Source organism: Mytilus trossulus, chromosome 1 (genome assembly GCF_036588685.1).
Source record: "Mytilus trossulus isolate FHL-02 chromosome 1, PNRI_Mtr1.1.1.hap1, whole genome shotgun sequence".
Lineage (NCBI taxonomy): Eukaryota > Metazoa > Mollusca > Bivalvia > Mytilida > Mytilidae > Mytilus > Mytilus trossulus.
The window spans coordinates 24263132-24279168 of record NC_086373.1 but is presented as its reverse complement, the minus strand read 5'-3'; the positions used below and the strand labels follow the sequence as shown (position 1 = coordinate 24279168).

Here is a 16037-nt window from a genome sequence, read left to right as displayed (position 1 = left end):
ACATACTTAGGGAATAATTAGCTGAGAAGGGTTTCTATTATTTTGGCTTGATCCTTTCTCTATATCCTTGAGTGCATATACCTATTATATGTATCATATGGTCGATGCGTAACCCGATAGTGGGAAGGAGGGAGTTTCTGTCAGTTATGGTTATTAAACGTCCTCTATATCGTGTTCTTTTTATTTGCAACGCTAAAAAAATGCAGGAGTGTTTTTTTAGTTGTATTTTTAACATTTGGATACATTATGTATACTGGACGATGACAACTTTGTAAACGTTGGCATATCAGCATTATATATGAAAAAAAACATTAAGTGGCATTTCACCCACAGTAGAGGAACCATTGGTGGCCATCGGCTGTTGTCTGCTCTTTGATCGGGTTGTCTCTTTGACACAATCCCCATTTCCGTTCTCAATTTTATACTATTTGAACCGTGGTGTAGCTCTGTAATACTAGTAATGAGAACATCTACAATTTATATGCTAAACCGTTTACTGGAAGAATGCTAGACCAAAAAAAGCACTTGCACAAACATGTATATTAAAAAGCTCTAGCAACAATCTACATGTATACCACTAGACTGGCTAAAGGCAAAAATCTCGTCTGTGCACCAAAACGGGGGACACCCGGACGAACTTGACCTTTCAGTTTATGGTTGAAGTATTACAGTATATATATAGCTGCATTTTTCCTATTTGGATTTTTTTTGGTGTTCAAATGCACAATCCTCAAGTATTTGCATTATTGGTTAAGTTTGAAAAAAAATCAATTTGAAATATTATTCATGTTAGGTCTCAACTGTTTTATTTTATGTTTACATTCATATAAGCTTTTCAAAAATATATGTATCTCAGTAATATACTATGTGTCACAGGTTATGGGTAAATTCAGTAAAGATTCGTCTAGATTCCATTTATTTGATAAATTAGCAGCACTGTATCGTTACCTTAATTGACGATATTTTTTACCGTTATCAATCAATAGTTCTTTCATTTTTTTCAATGTCATGTCTAATTTTACCAATAGATGTATTGCCTATTGTATTTATGATTTACCCAAGGGACTTTACTTTAAATATATATATCTAATATAAACAGCTATACTAGTGTATTTTGTTTTTTTACGTGAAATTCTGTACCAAAAAAAAACCCTAACAAATGGTACGGGTTTTTGATTTTTTATGGTTAATTTTCCTTTCTGATGTTCTTTTAATAAGATATTTCAATATTAGTTTAATATTGTGTTGTCTTCTCTATGGACGGGTTGTTGTCGCTTTGACCCATTCCCATTGGCGGATCCAAGGAGGAGGGTTCCAGGGGTTGGTACCCCCCTTTTTTTGGACGATCAATGCATTTGAATGAGGACATATAGCTGGAACCCCCCTTTTTTGTCCTGGGTTGGGAACCGTTCTTATGTTGTACTATTATACCACTGTCCCAGGTTAGGGGGAGGGTTAGGATCCCGCTAACATGTTTAACCCTGCCACATTGTTTATGTATGTGTCTGTCCCAAGTTAGGAGCCTGTAACTCAGTGGTTGTCGTTTGTTTAAAAATGTGTTACATATTTGTTTTTCGTTCATTTTTTTTTTTACATAAATAAGGCCGTTAGTTTTCTCGTAACGGTGACCTATAGTTGTTAATGTTTGTGCCATTTTGGTCTTTTGTGGATAGCTGTCTCATTGGCAATCATACCCATCTTCTTTTTTATATATTCATATACAGTACGGTCCTTGATCCTGACTTCTTAGCATTATGCATAAGTGTTCTTTTTCTCAGACTTTTTAACGTAGCTGTGACATATTGGCTTTAAACTAGCCTTCCGTAACCTTTGTAAGTCGTCAAACGGTCATTTTCGACTACTGTTAGCGTCAAATATTGGTTAAAATTTTACAGTGATTCGTCAAAATATCCGTATCGTGATTCGTCAGAGGTCTAAAATAATCGTTACCGTTATTTTTTGGAAACAATTAACGTGATTCGTCAAAACCAGTCGATTTTTTTCATAGTCTAAAAGAAAGTGTAAATTATATCGTCGTGCACAACAAAAATACCGTTGATGTCATTTGGCAAGAAATGTTAGCTGTTATTCGTCGTGAAGGACGGTATCCCCATTATGACCCTAATTATTGGGGGTACTCTTGGATCTTTCTTTTTCCCTTTTGTTGTTCTTTGTGCACTTTATTGTTGTGAGGATTAATATTTTTTGCAACTGATTTTTTACAGATTGTTCTTTTTTTGTATTCCATATACCTGTTAAACACTGCCACATTTCGAATGTACCTGTCCGAAGTCAGGAGAAATTCAGTGGTTGACATTTCTTGATTGCTTTCTATCACATTTGTTGTATTGTTAAATCATATTTTTTTGTTGTTTTTTTTACATTGGAATTGTTTTACATTCTGTCATGTGTGTGTGTGTGTGTGGGGGGGGGGGGGGGGGGCTTTATTTATATCATTCATTACCGTTAGTGTCGGTCTTTCTCTTCTGTAAGGCCCTACGATTACCTAAAGTGGCTGATATTCGCTGAGATTTTCTCATGTGGTGTATTGTCTCATTTGCAATCTTCGCTCTCAACCTCGGCGGTTCTAGTTGTCGTCGTAATATCGCAGTTAGTTGAGAGGGTTTGTTTCTGCTCCACGTTGAAGACGTCAGTGTTACTTCGAGATGAAGAACAGAAATACACGCTGATCCTTTACTTTTTTTGTTGTTTGTTGTGACAGTATATATATTTATGTTGTGTCACTGATTGATACTCGTATCCTTTCCTTTCCTGTCTACTACCCTTGTCACCATCTTACGGTGTTTATATTTCTCCACTTGTACGATTCGCTCGTGTATGTAACAATGTTTTTGTACTGAAAAATTATTACACCAGGGTTTTCGATATTACAAGCTAGTCAAAACATTTACTAAATTTTATCATCGGTATAAGGACATCATTCGTAAATATAGCTCAACATGCAGATTTCTTATACGTTCAGGTATTTCACATCCAATTTTTTATGGAAATATTCTTTATAAAGCACAAATGTGTCAGTATTCACTTCATAAACTAACTAAACCTTTGAATAGACTTATTATGAAGGGATACTGTTGTCAGGTCATTAAAGATTGCATATTTTGGCGTTAATATTGATTCACTTATAGGGTCTTTGCATCGGAACTAAACACATTTATTCAAAAACCAGTTGTTGGCATGACACGGGTTATGTTATTCTCATATATGTTATGATGGTATGATACTAAACCCCTAACGGGAAGGATTGTGCCTGATGTTCATATGATGAAATCATAATCTTTCAGTCAGTTTAATTAAAGTCTGGAGCTGGCATGTCAGTTAACTGCTAGTAGTCTGTTGTTATTTATGTATTATTGTCATTTTGTTTATTTTCTTTGGTTACATCTTCTGACAACAGACTCGGACTTCTCTTGAACTGAATTTTAATGTACGTTTTGTTATGCGTTTACTTTTCTACATTGGCTAGAGGTATAGGAGGAGGGTTGAGATCTCACAAACATGTTTAACCCCGCCGCATTTTTAAGGCTGTCCCAAGTCAGCAGCCTCTGGCCTTTGTTAGTCTTGTATCATTTTAATTTTAGTTTCTTGTGTACAATTTGGAAATTAGTATGGCGTTCATAATCACTGAACTAGTATATATTTTTTAAGGGGCCAACTGAAGGACGCCTCCGGGTGCGGGAATTTCTCGCTACATTGAAGACCTGTTGGTGACCTTCTGCTGTTGTTTTTATCTATGGTCGGGTTGTTGTCTCTTTGACACATTCCCCATCACTACATACTAGTTTACATCTAAGGTATGTAGACTTTGATGATGGATCTATCATATTGAACTTGAAATAAAGGAGACCAAAAATAATCGAAGGTCTGCTACACACTAAAAAAATTATAGCGATATATATTGAGTGTTAAGCTTAACACCAAAACGATTAATTCAAGAAAGAACATCGTCCAGTTGATAGGACATGCAAGTCCGTCTCTTTGCTGAGAACTGTTTAATGTATCGTCCAATAAGAACATTGGAGGACTATACCTTAGACGCTAAGAAGATCTTAAAAATCTTGAAACATTGGCACTGTCTTTGGGCACGTCAATGTCAAAGGAGAACGCAAAGAAGAGGAATGTGTTTCCGCTTATTACCGTAACGGAGAACGGTTGCCGATGACCACTAATAATCTTGAACTCACAACATGAATAACAAACTAGATGCTCTAAAGAGCCTGAATCGTTCACCTTGAATTATAAGGAAGCAGATGAATTCATGACAAAATTGTGTTTTGGTAATGGTGATGTGTTTGTACATCTTACTTTACTGAACATTCTTGCTGCTTACAATTATCTCTATCTATAATGAACTTGGCCAAGTATTTGGCACAACTTTTTGGAATTTTGGATCCTCAATGCTCTTCAACTTTGTACTTGTTTGGCTTTATGAATATTTTGATATGAGCGTCACTGATGAGTCTTATGTAGACGAAACGCGCGTCTGGTGTACTAAACTATAATCTTGGTACCTTAGATAACTATTTCAGTAGAAAATGTTAGTAAAAATTTACAAATTTTATGAAAATTGTTAAAAATTGACTATAAAGGACAAACACTCCTTAGGTGGTCAATTGACCATTTTGGTCATGTTGACTTATTTTTTGGTCTTACTTTGCTGTGCATTATTGCTGTTTACAGTTTATCTCTATCTATAATAATATTCACGAAAATAATAAAAAACGGCAAAATTTCCTTAAAATTACCTATTCAGGGGCAGCAACCCAACAACATGTTGTCTGATCCATCTGAAAATTTCATGGCAGATAGATCTTGACCTGAAAAACATTTAAACACCGTCAGATTTGCTCTAAATGCTTTTTTGAGTTATCGGCCAAAAACTGCATTTTACCCCTACGTTCTATTTTTAGCCGGACACTTTTTTTTAAACAAGATACCCCAAAAATGATTGCGGCTAAGTTTGAATTAATTTGACCCAGTAGTTTCAGAGGAGAAGATTTTTGTAAAAGATTACTAAGATTTACGAAAAATGGTTAAAAATTGACTATAAAGGGCAATAACTCCTAAAGGGGTCAACTGACCATTTCGGTCATGTTGACTTATTTGTAAATCTTACTTTGCTGAACAATATTGCTGTTAACAGTTTATCTCTATCTTTAAAAATATTCAATATTATTAAAAACCAATTCTTCAGAGAACAATTGAAGGTCTTTCCACCTCGATAACTAGAATGAAATTTAGAAAAAGATGTTAGAAAGGGTCACTCCTTGTTGATGTAATTTGGTTCCTCAACTGATATAGAAAAATAAGATTAATAGGTATATGCAGAAGACTTAATTGTTTTATAATGAACAAAAACAAATTTAAAGCAAAGGTCAAAATCTAGAACGCCAAGTTGACCTTTGACTTTGACCTCAATTTCAAGGTCATGGGTCAGTGATCTCAAATCAAAAGACCCCAGGTAAATCACTTGTATGGTTGTAGAGAAATATCGATTTCAAATACAAAAGGGAAGAAAACTCCAAGGGTTGACCTAAACACTTCGACTTAAATGGGTTGAAGTTGCCCCTTGTTGTAAACAGTAATTTGGCGAACACATCGTTTCATTAACTGTTACAGTTTCTTTTGAATAACGATAACAAGCAAAATTCAATATTTATAATTTGACCTTGACCTTTGACCTTTATCTCAATTTCAAGGTCATGGGTCAGTGCACTCAAATTAGTAGGTCCGAGGTCAATCACTAGTATGGTTGTGGAGAAATACTGATTTCAAATACATACGGGGAGGAAACTCCTATAAGGGTTAACCAAAACACTTCGACTGAATAAGTTGAAGTTGCGCCTTATTGTAAACAGTAATTTTGCAAACATATCATATCATTAACTGTTACAGTTTCTTTTGAATAACGATAACAAACAAAATTCAAAATCTATAACATTACCTTGACCTCAATTTCCTTCAAATGGACCAAGGACTTCATATCAAAAGACTGTAGGCCTCTACAACTTATACTGTATGAATTAACCCAACATATTGTTTATTTTTAATTTTCAAAGGGAAATAACTCCCATAAGATGTCTTCTGATCACCTCAGTCAAAGTAAAACAAATCATTCTTAAGATATGACGAACAATTTGGTGAAAACAGTTTGTAAAAATGTTATACGGTTTAGAGATATAGCGATAACAAGAAAAAGGGGACGCGGGGAGATAACTCCTATAAGAATAAGTGTTCGGTCACACAGGGTGAGTTTTGAAACCTTTATTACTGAACAACATCGTTGGCCAAACATCCATTCGATATGTTGTAAAACAAGAAAGCATCTAAGACGGCAGAAGAAAAAAAAAATTAAAAACCAATTCTTCAGAGAACAATTGAAGGTCTTTCCACCTCGATCGTAAGAATTAAATTTTAAAAAAGATGTTAGAAAACTCCTTGTTGATGTAGTTTGGTACCTCAAACTGATTAAAAAATAATAAGATTAATACGTATATCTAGAAGACTCAATTGTTTCTTAAAGAACAAGAAAGAATTTAAAGTAAAGGTCAAATCTAGAACGTCAAGTTTACCTTTGACCTTGACCTCAATTTCAAGGTCATAGGTCAGTGACCTCAAATCAAAAGACCCCAGGTCAATCACTTGTATGGTTGTGGAGAAATACCGATTTCAAATGCAAAAAGGGAGAAAACTCCTATAAGGATTGCCCAAAACACTTCGACCTTAAATGGGTTGATGTTGCCCCTTATTGTAAACAGTAATTTGGCAAACACATCATACCATTTACTGTAACAGTTTCTTTTGAATAATGATAACAAACAAAATTAAAAATTTATAACATGACCTTGACCATGACCTCAATTTCAAGGTCATGGGTCAGTGAACTCAAAATAGAAGGTCCGAGGTCAATCGCTTGTATGGTTGTGGAGAAATAATGATTTTAAATACATAAGGGGAGAAAACTTCTATAAGGGTTAACCAAAACCCTTCGACTGAATATGATGAAGTTTCGCCTTATTATGAACAAAAATTTTGCAAACATATCATATCATTAACTGTAACAGTTTCTTTTGAATAACGATAACAAGCAAAATTCAAAATTTATAACATGACCTTGACCTTTGACCTTGACCTCAATTTCCTTTAAATTGACAAAGGACTTCATTTTAAAAGACTGTAGGCCTCTACGAATTATACCGTATGAATTTTCTCCAACATATTGTCTATCTTAAATTTTCAAAGGGAAATAACTCCCATAAGATGTCTTCCGATCACTTCAGTCAAAATTAAACAAATCATTCTTAAGAGTAGACGAACAATTTGGTGAAAACAGTTTGTTAAAATCTGTTACGGTTTTAGAGATATAGCGATAACAAGAAAAAGGGGACACGGGGAGATAACTCCTATAAGAATAAATGTTCGGTTACACAGGGTGAGTTTTGAAACTCCCATCACTGTACAACATCATTGGTCAAACATCCATTCGATATGTTGTAAAACAAAAAAGCATCTCAGACGGCAGAAGAAAAAAAAATAATCAGAAGAAAAACAAAAGGTCTTTCCACGAAAAGTGGAAAGACCTAATAACCAAAAACAGAAAAATTTCCTTAAAATTACCAATTCAGGGGCAGCAACCCAATAACAGATTGTCAGATTCATCTGAAAATTTTAGGGCATATAGATCTTTACCTGATAAACAATTTTACCCCCTGCCCCACCTTTACCCCGTCAGATTTGCTCTAAATGCTTTGGTTTTTGAGTTATAAGCCAAAAACTGCATTACCCCTATGTTCTATTTTTAGCAATGGCGGCCATCTTGGTTGTTTGGCCAGGTCACCGGACACATTTTTTAAACTAGATACCCCAATGATGATTGTGGCCAAGTTTGGTTAATTTTGCCCAGTAGTTTCAGAGGAGAAGATTTTTGTAAGAGTTAACGACGGACGACGACGGACGCCGTACGCCGTACGCCAAGTGATGAGAAGGGCCAAGTGAGCAAAAATCTAAGACTATATAAGTCCCTCTGTAAAGCAACTGTAACTTGAAAAGATGGGGCTGATCAAGCGAGTAATCAACTTAAAGTTTACACTACCTCAACAAAACAGAAATCGTTCACAAGTCATACATAGCCAACAACTAAATCATAGTGAACAATATCATTCCAATATAAACGAACAAATAATTCAAAATTATCTTCAAACTATAATATTGACTCAGATAGTTTCCTTTAAAATCAGCTATGCAATATTATGCTCTCATTTCCGTTTTCACTATTTACAACCAAACACCTACACCATAAACTTCATTGAACGATATACAAACTCAGTACTTCTTCTTCTTTATGTTTCCCAGTCTTACATCTGAATAAAGATGATTAATAGCTGTTGCATACGTGACCTTTTTATTTAAAACAAGTTATATATATAATATAAAGTTAAATACAAAAAACGGGTGCAGTCAGACGTATGATTAAAAGTAGCAAATATATTAACCGTTTGTATAAATAATATGTAAAAACTGGAAACCTGTAACTATTTAATGGAGAAAAAATAAAATATAAAGTATATATTTGTATATATGCGGATTATCTGAGTTGCCTTTCCGTATAAGCAAAGTTTTTTTTCATGATTTCTAAACAAACAAAAAAAGTTCTGTTATGGTGCCAACTTGGGTAGATGTGGCGATATTTAGGGGTAATAAGTGTGAATGCGGGGTATAGGGTAAGCGGTTAGGTTTCTTACGAAAGAGGAAGTGTTAAAATGGGAAATGGTGTTTAAATTATACAAATGTGAAAATAGAGAAATAAGCATCGTCGTATCAAGACGTCTATCAAATTTTGGGGGTCTGAACGAAGCGCAAAAAACAACAACAAAAAACCTGCAATTCGCTATAAAAATATTGTTTTATCTTCATCTTAAGTTAAGGATGTTTGATTGTCATGTTTTTGGTTTTTTTTGCCAGATTTTCGAAATCCTCTGGTTTTATCCACTTGAATGCCATAAAACTTTTTCCCCATGAACCCCCATTTTTTCTTTTCATAAATCTTTTACATATATTATTATAAGCCATTTGTAAAAGTCTTATAAAATCTTATTTATTTTTTCATAGTTTTTGAGAACTTTAACTGGTCAATGATAAAGCAATGAAAATTCAAGAGAGAACAATTTCCCCCAAAAATTCCAAGGGCTAATATCTCGAAAACAAGCATATTGACCCCTTTATTTTTTTTGCTTTTTTGATACTTCAATTAATCCCCTATCAATATATACTAGTTTTATGGAAAGTTTTTTATTTTGAAACTGAGCAGCAAACTTCCTTAAGCAACTTAATCTGCTTTCATAATGCCAACAAATGATTCCAACACATTCAAACGCCAAAATTTATCGGAAACATGAAATTTTGTCATATCTGTTACTCGTTCAAAATGAAATGCACACTTTATTAAGTGAAAAGTGCTTGCAAGTTCGCAGAAAAATGGTTTGAAGTTTTTTAATCGTGAACTTAAATATAAGCAAGATGCAGATACTTGTTTGTTAATTATAGCCTGTGTCGATGTGAATAAACCATATTTAAATTCTTTATTTTTATATGTAAATTTCATTTCTTCGAACCTGTCGGAAACAACTCTAACCAATCAAAAATTTGTTTGATTAAATTCATACGCACTGACAAGTGTGAAAACATTGGAAATAAACATTTTAGAAAAAAATATTAATACACGTTTAATTTATTCTAGTCCCTTTAAAGTTCTTATTTTATATGCTAAATTGTGGTTGTCGAAAAACATTCGTTCATTTTGGTACATTAAAAGATACTTTAATTAGAACTACATTGTACTTCCCATATTTAGAATAAGTATGTTCTTCGGCACCTCTCCACACATACTGGATTTTGTGTTTTAGGGATTCTACTACTATACTTTGGTCGCGTTATATTAGACCCTCTGGGTCGTTATTGAATTGAAAGTGTCTGCCGTTGGCTTGCAGCATGGTTGACAACTCTTGTCCAAGCTTCAGGCGTCCTCCAGAGGCACCGGTATTTACTCCAACTGAGGAGGAGTTTGCCGATCCGTTGGGATACATCGCCAAAATAAGACCGATTGCAGAAAAAATTGGATTATGCAAAATTAAACCACCACCGGTCTGTTATTACTTTATAATATTATAAACTTTTCACTATTATTGAATAATTTCAAATTGCCATTGTGTGTATTGCCCCTGAAAGTGTTGAATGAATTTTGCATGGTAATACGTGATCATACGTGCAAGTTATTTTCCCAAACATGGCGACGCCTTTTGTTCAGATCTGTCATACATTAGCACCAGCTATATTATAACATAAAATTATAGCTACATGTTAAATAAAATGAATAGACTATATGAAAATAATATAAATTATGAAGTATGTGCTAACAAAATGTTTTCTAAACATGTTAAAAGTTTCTGAAAATAAAGTTATGAAACAAAGAGAAAAGCTGGGCCTCTTGTTTCTGTTTCCTACTTGAGCTTTAAATGATGCGAAGGATGTATTAGTGTCTAGCAATTTAATGAATCACTGTCTTTTACAGTGATTATTAAGATTCAAATATTTCTAAGAATGTTTTTGTATGAAAAATTCTGAACATTTCATATAATTACTTCATAATTAGCGAAATTGTCTGCATTTTACCATTTAATTCGTTATAGATGACTTCATATTAACGATTAAATGAAGCATAACTTGATAAACAGTACTGTATTTTTACAATTCAATTTTACTCCAGGGTTAATTGTTAAATAATTATATTTTATAAATTCATATAGGTTTTAGCAAAAAAAATACAGAAATTTTCAAGTTTAATGATTTTGAAGTATTGTTTATTGACTTTTTTTCCTACACATTCATATAAACACAGTAGGGGAAATGAATTTATGAAAAAAAGAAAAGCCTGGATGCATTTTGAGGATTGTTCATAACCTTTGACTGCTGACTTGTTATTAAAATTTAGTCTTCAGATAGCACAAATTTTTCCTCAAGAACATTTTCATAGGCTTAAATTTAAAAGATATGGTTGCTGTCAACTCTTAACACTCCTCTTTCATGTCTTTGTACTTTCCAAATATTTCTGTGAGACAAATATAAAAAAAATTGCAGGTCAAGCAAGATTTTGAAGTTTTACTTGAAAAATAATTTTGATGAGGAAAAAAAGGCTGTGAACGATTGTTTTTTTATTGAATTTCATCTCATTATTGATAAAATGATGAAAAATGTTATATTTGATATACTGTAAAATTCCCTATGAAGAAGGAACTACATAAAATATTTCAACCAATATGGCTGCCAAGCCAGAGACTAAAGGTAGCCATTATCAGCTTGTATGAAAAATATTTAATATTTCACATGTATCAAATAGATTTATTCTTATTTTCATTTTTTCCTTCATTTAGGACTGGCAACCACCTTTTGCTGTTGATGTCGAGAAATTCACATTCACTCCTAGAATACAAAGATTGAATGAACTTGATGTAAGTATATTGGGGCTCAAAATGGGCTACATGTTATATTCTTATACTTCTTGTTGCTTATTTGTTGTTTATAAACTGTTTAAAATTTAAAAAAATAAATGATTAAATTTACAGTAACTTGATTTTGTGTTAATTAATGTGAATTTTATATTCTTTTATTGATTCTATACATTATCATTATTATATTTATCCTTTTCAGGCCACTTCTCGAATGAAGCTGAACTTCTTGGACCAGCTTGCAAAGTTCTGGGAGCTTCAGGTAAGAATGATTCTTAGATTATTTCATTCTTAATAATTTTAAATGTTGATTTTAAAGGATTTGTTCATCAATAATTAGAAATTTAAAAGAAGGTTTCCCCCTTTTATTTTTTTACCAGTAAGCTGCCATCATGTTAGCACTGTGCCAGATCTTACTTTATTCCCTTTTCATCAGACATATTGCATGCATTGTTTAAAAATTGTGTTAAATAAAGGACCGACTTGGGTGTAAAGTGTACATTGTTAATATACAAATGTATACTATTATTGATCATAGAAGATTGTTTTTTTTTTGCAGGGTTGTTCTTTAAAAATACCTCATGTGGATAGGAAACTTGTGGATTTATATACATTATATAAGGTAAGACCTACATTTTATCTCTTTTCTTCTTGTTACTTCACTATAAACATCAATGTTTTCATTGATGTCCATGTTTTCATGAATGGAGAGATCACATGATCAAAATAAGGCTTTTAACCCCAGTATGTTATGAAACATATGTTTTTTTGAATTTATGAATTTTAATGGTCATAAGATTTAGGTTTTGTATAATTGGAATTTTCTTTATTTTTTGCAAAAAGCAGTACTTGTACCAATGTCATATATTCCCCATGGACCAATTTTATGCTCAACCCCAAAAAATAGCTGACACAAAGATAAATATAGTGTTGTGTAAACCCCCAAAAAACAAAACTTCAACATGGGGCCGCTATTGAAGCTGTAAATATACATAAACGTAATGCCTGATCTGATTCCGTTGCTGGATAGTACTTACTACTATAAGGGTTTGCAGATCAAATTATGAAAAAGAAATTTGCCAACCTTCCCTGGTTCTGGCCCTACTTTTTATCAAAAGGGTTTCAGTTAACAAACATGGGATTTTTCTTATGGTCCAGGGGGGCCTCTGTGGGCAAGTGGTGTAAGAAGTTGTTCTATTGTAATCACTAGACAGCCAACACTGAGGTTGTGAGTACAAACCCCTCTCATGCAGGTGCGCCCAACTCCAATCTTAATTGATAAGGATTGTCAGTTTCCTATCAGAGGTCATCAAAGGTCAGTGGTTTTCTCTGGGCAAATCTGGCTTTCTCCAACAATAAAAAGTGACTGCCATGAAATACCCCAAAAGTGGGGTTAAAACACCAATAATGAATCAATCTTTTGGCCCATGTGATAGTTTACATAAGGGTTAAATTATTGCATACATGTATCTTTTAGTCAAATTTAAGTCGCCACAATCTTAATAATTTGAATTCAGGCTGTAAAAATTTGCAGTGGTGGATCCAGGGGGAGAATTCGGGGGATTGGAATCCCCCTTTTTCTGGAGATCAATGCATTAGAATGGGGAAATATTTAGGGACCCCACCCCCTTTTTTCTCCTGGGTTGTGAATCCCCTTTTAAAAATGTCTGGATCTTTTCCTATTTTGCATGTTAATTCATGTTATATATACAATGTACAAAAACATAATAAAGTTACTGTAGATTTTGTATTGTCAAGTATCAATATATAGGTAAAAAGGTAAAAAAGCAATAGATATACTGGTTAATAAGTCATGACATTCAAGGCATGTTTCAATCAAAACAAAAAGTATGGGTATTTATTTGTTTACGGTACTAATAATCTCCAGTCCATGGGACCTGGGTCGTTAAAAATAATACAATTACCCTTGATAAATATAAAATACTACATTTACACCAAAGTCATCAAGAATTAAAAAAATGTATGATATTGAAGTTTTAATGTTGATGAAGATATTTATAATAAGGCGGGTGGGGTTTTTGTATAGTCAGTAGAATCCAGAGACAGATTCAGAGGGGGAGGGGGTCCCCCCTTTTTTTTCTGGGAAAATTTTGGTTGATTTTATAGGGAAATCAGTGAAGCATGCCCAGACGAGCCCCCACTTTCTAGATTCACCACTGGAATCTTTAATATTGTTTGCCATTCAGCATTTTCTGTCTAATATTTTTATTTGATCAACTACAATATGACTTCTCATGTACATTTGTACATGTCAGGTGGGTTCAAAATGGCTGACCACAATTTACATTTCTATCAGCATGATCAGTTGAGAATTTTTTAATGTTTGGGTATGGGGTTTTATTATTGTTGGTCAAAAGCGTTTTATTTCATACATGTACAAATAAAACAAAGTGAAAATCAAATGAAATATAAAAAAATAGATTTATTTATCAGTAATTATAAGCTGTATGGTTGTAAAACATAAATCTTTCCTACTTTAGTATTTATAATTATGAAAAGCCAGAATTAAAAACAAAAAATTGCTCTGAATTTGTACAAGACAATTTTACCATTTCTAGTGAGCCACTTGATGTCATTTCTTGTTTAATTGTGTTGTTGGGTTGTTATCTACCTAAATTTACTTAAAATCCTGTTGTTTTATACATTTATTCATTATAAGAATTTCAATTGTATCAACTTACTTTTTGTTTGATATGATAAATTATTTTCCGAAAAAATATATCTGCAACGGTGGCTCCCCCAATGACATCCATTGTTGACAGATCTGTGTGCCACATGATCAATACCTTATAGATTTCTCAAGTTACAATGGATTATTTTCTGTGGATTAGTATTCTTTATAGGAAATATACACAATATTAACCAATATTTTATGTGTGTGCTATAGTTTTTAAAAGTTGTGACTTTTAAATGAATATGACTAAAAACTAGTTACATGTACACATCAATGAGACAGCAACTCAACAACATAAACCTTATAAAAACCAGTCACAATTACAGATTAACATGTCTTATCTTTGATGATAGACTATATATTATATTGAACTATGTCAAACACCAATGACCTGTAAGTTGAGTAAACCACCTAAGGTATAAGCAAAGAAAACAAGTTTCCTAGGGCTATTTTGACACAAAAATCTGAAAGCTAAAATTATCATGAGATATACTGAAATATTCATGACTTACTGTAAGAACTAATTTCTCATAAGATGTTTTGTAAAATCAGTAAAAGAATTTGACACAAATTTCCATAATGAATTTATGCATGTCCCACCATTTATGAATAACTTTCTTATCATTCAATACAATATTTTATTTATTTTACCATTATGCTTTAAATTGCAACATAAAAAAAAATGTACTACCACTCCTGAAGTCAATCCCAACATTCTTTGAAAATATTATATGGAAAACATGACAATACCTTAACATGCTTCCCGAACAATGGCCCACATCTTCTTTTATGTTGACTTACTATTGTATGTTTCCATATATTGATTAATATGCTGACAGATTTCTTTATTTTGATATTTTTTCACTTTCAGCTTGTTGAAGAGGAAGGAGGAATGGACCAAATCAACAGAGAAAGAAGATGGTCAAGAATAGCTACAAGAATGCACTACCCATCCAAACAAGTTGGAACAACCCTGAGAGCACATTATGAGAAAATTTTATATCCATTTTATGTGTTCAAGAAAGGAGATATCTTTGACTCAGAGGTTAGGGCAAAATATTTTATGAGTAATATATAACATGATCTACTGACATAAGAGGTCCCTAAACACGGTAGCTTCTAATGGAAGTTTTGTTAGTTAGAGACCAATTTATTCTGTGAATCAGCAGGAAAAAAATATGTAGCACATGAAATATAGGATATGCCAAAACAAATAATTAAAAACGTCTGGTGATGATTTATCATGTTTTGGCATATATATCCTATATTATTTAAGTGCAAAATTTCCTCTATGCAATTGAAAATAATGAATCAATATTTAAATATAAAAGTATCATATTAGAAGACCTGAAAGTATTGAAACATACTGTAGATTCATTATTATTAGTTGGATACCAATTTTCGTGGATTTGGTGGAAACAGACGAACCACGAAATTAAATGTTTAACAAATACCAAATTTTCTATAGGCTTGTATGCAGATTTCTCCAAACCACGAAATTAAATATCCACCAACATATAAGTTTTCCTCAATCCACGATAATTGGTATCCACGAAAATAAATGAATCCACAGTTTTATGTTTCTTGTAAATTTACATTAAAGTTCATATAGAATATTTTCATAAAAAAAAAAATGTTTGTAAGTATATGGCATATCATGTGTATTATACATAATTTCCAACATTGTTGTTGTGAACTAGAGTCTAGAAAAGATAGAGAATTTTCCATCCTCAACTTTCATGACTTTCACACTGGAGTATAAAAAAGTTTATTACTCTAAAATATGTCATTGTATGTTTGGTAGTGAAGCTATGTGGTTT

General features: G+C 32.8%; 1 protein-coding gene across 2 annotated transcripts in view; it reads left to right on the top strand.

The window, feature by feature from the left end:
- The first annotated feature begins 9873 nt into the window (after positions 1-9873).
- LOC134719614 (lysine-specific demethylase 5A-like) overlaps positions 9874-16037 on the top strand; it is a 35357-nt gene continuing 29193 nt past the window's right edge. For both annotated transcript variants that reach the window (XM_063582613.1, XM_063582608.1), the window contains exons 1-5: positions 9874-10161; positions 11448-11525; positions 11725-11784; positions 12082-12144; positions 15089-15262. In XM_063582613.1, the coding sequence (XP_063438683.1) occupies positions 10009-10161; positions 11448-11525; positions 11725-11784; positions 12082-12144; positions 15089-15262 (528 nt within the window). In that variant the 5' untranslated portion in view covers positions 9874-10008. The remainder of the gene's footprint in view (positions 10162-11447; positions 11526-11724; positions 11785-12081; positions 12145-15088; positions 15263-16037) is intronic.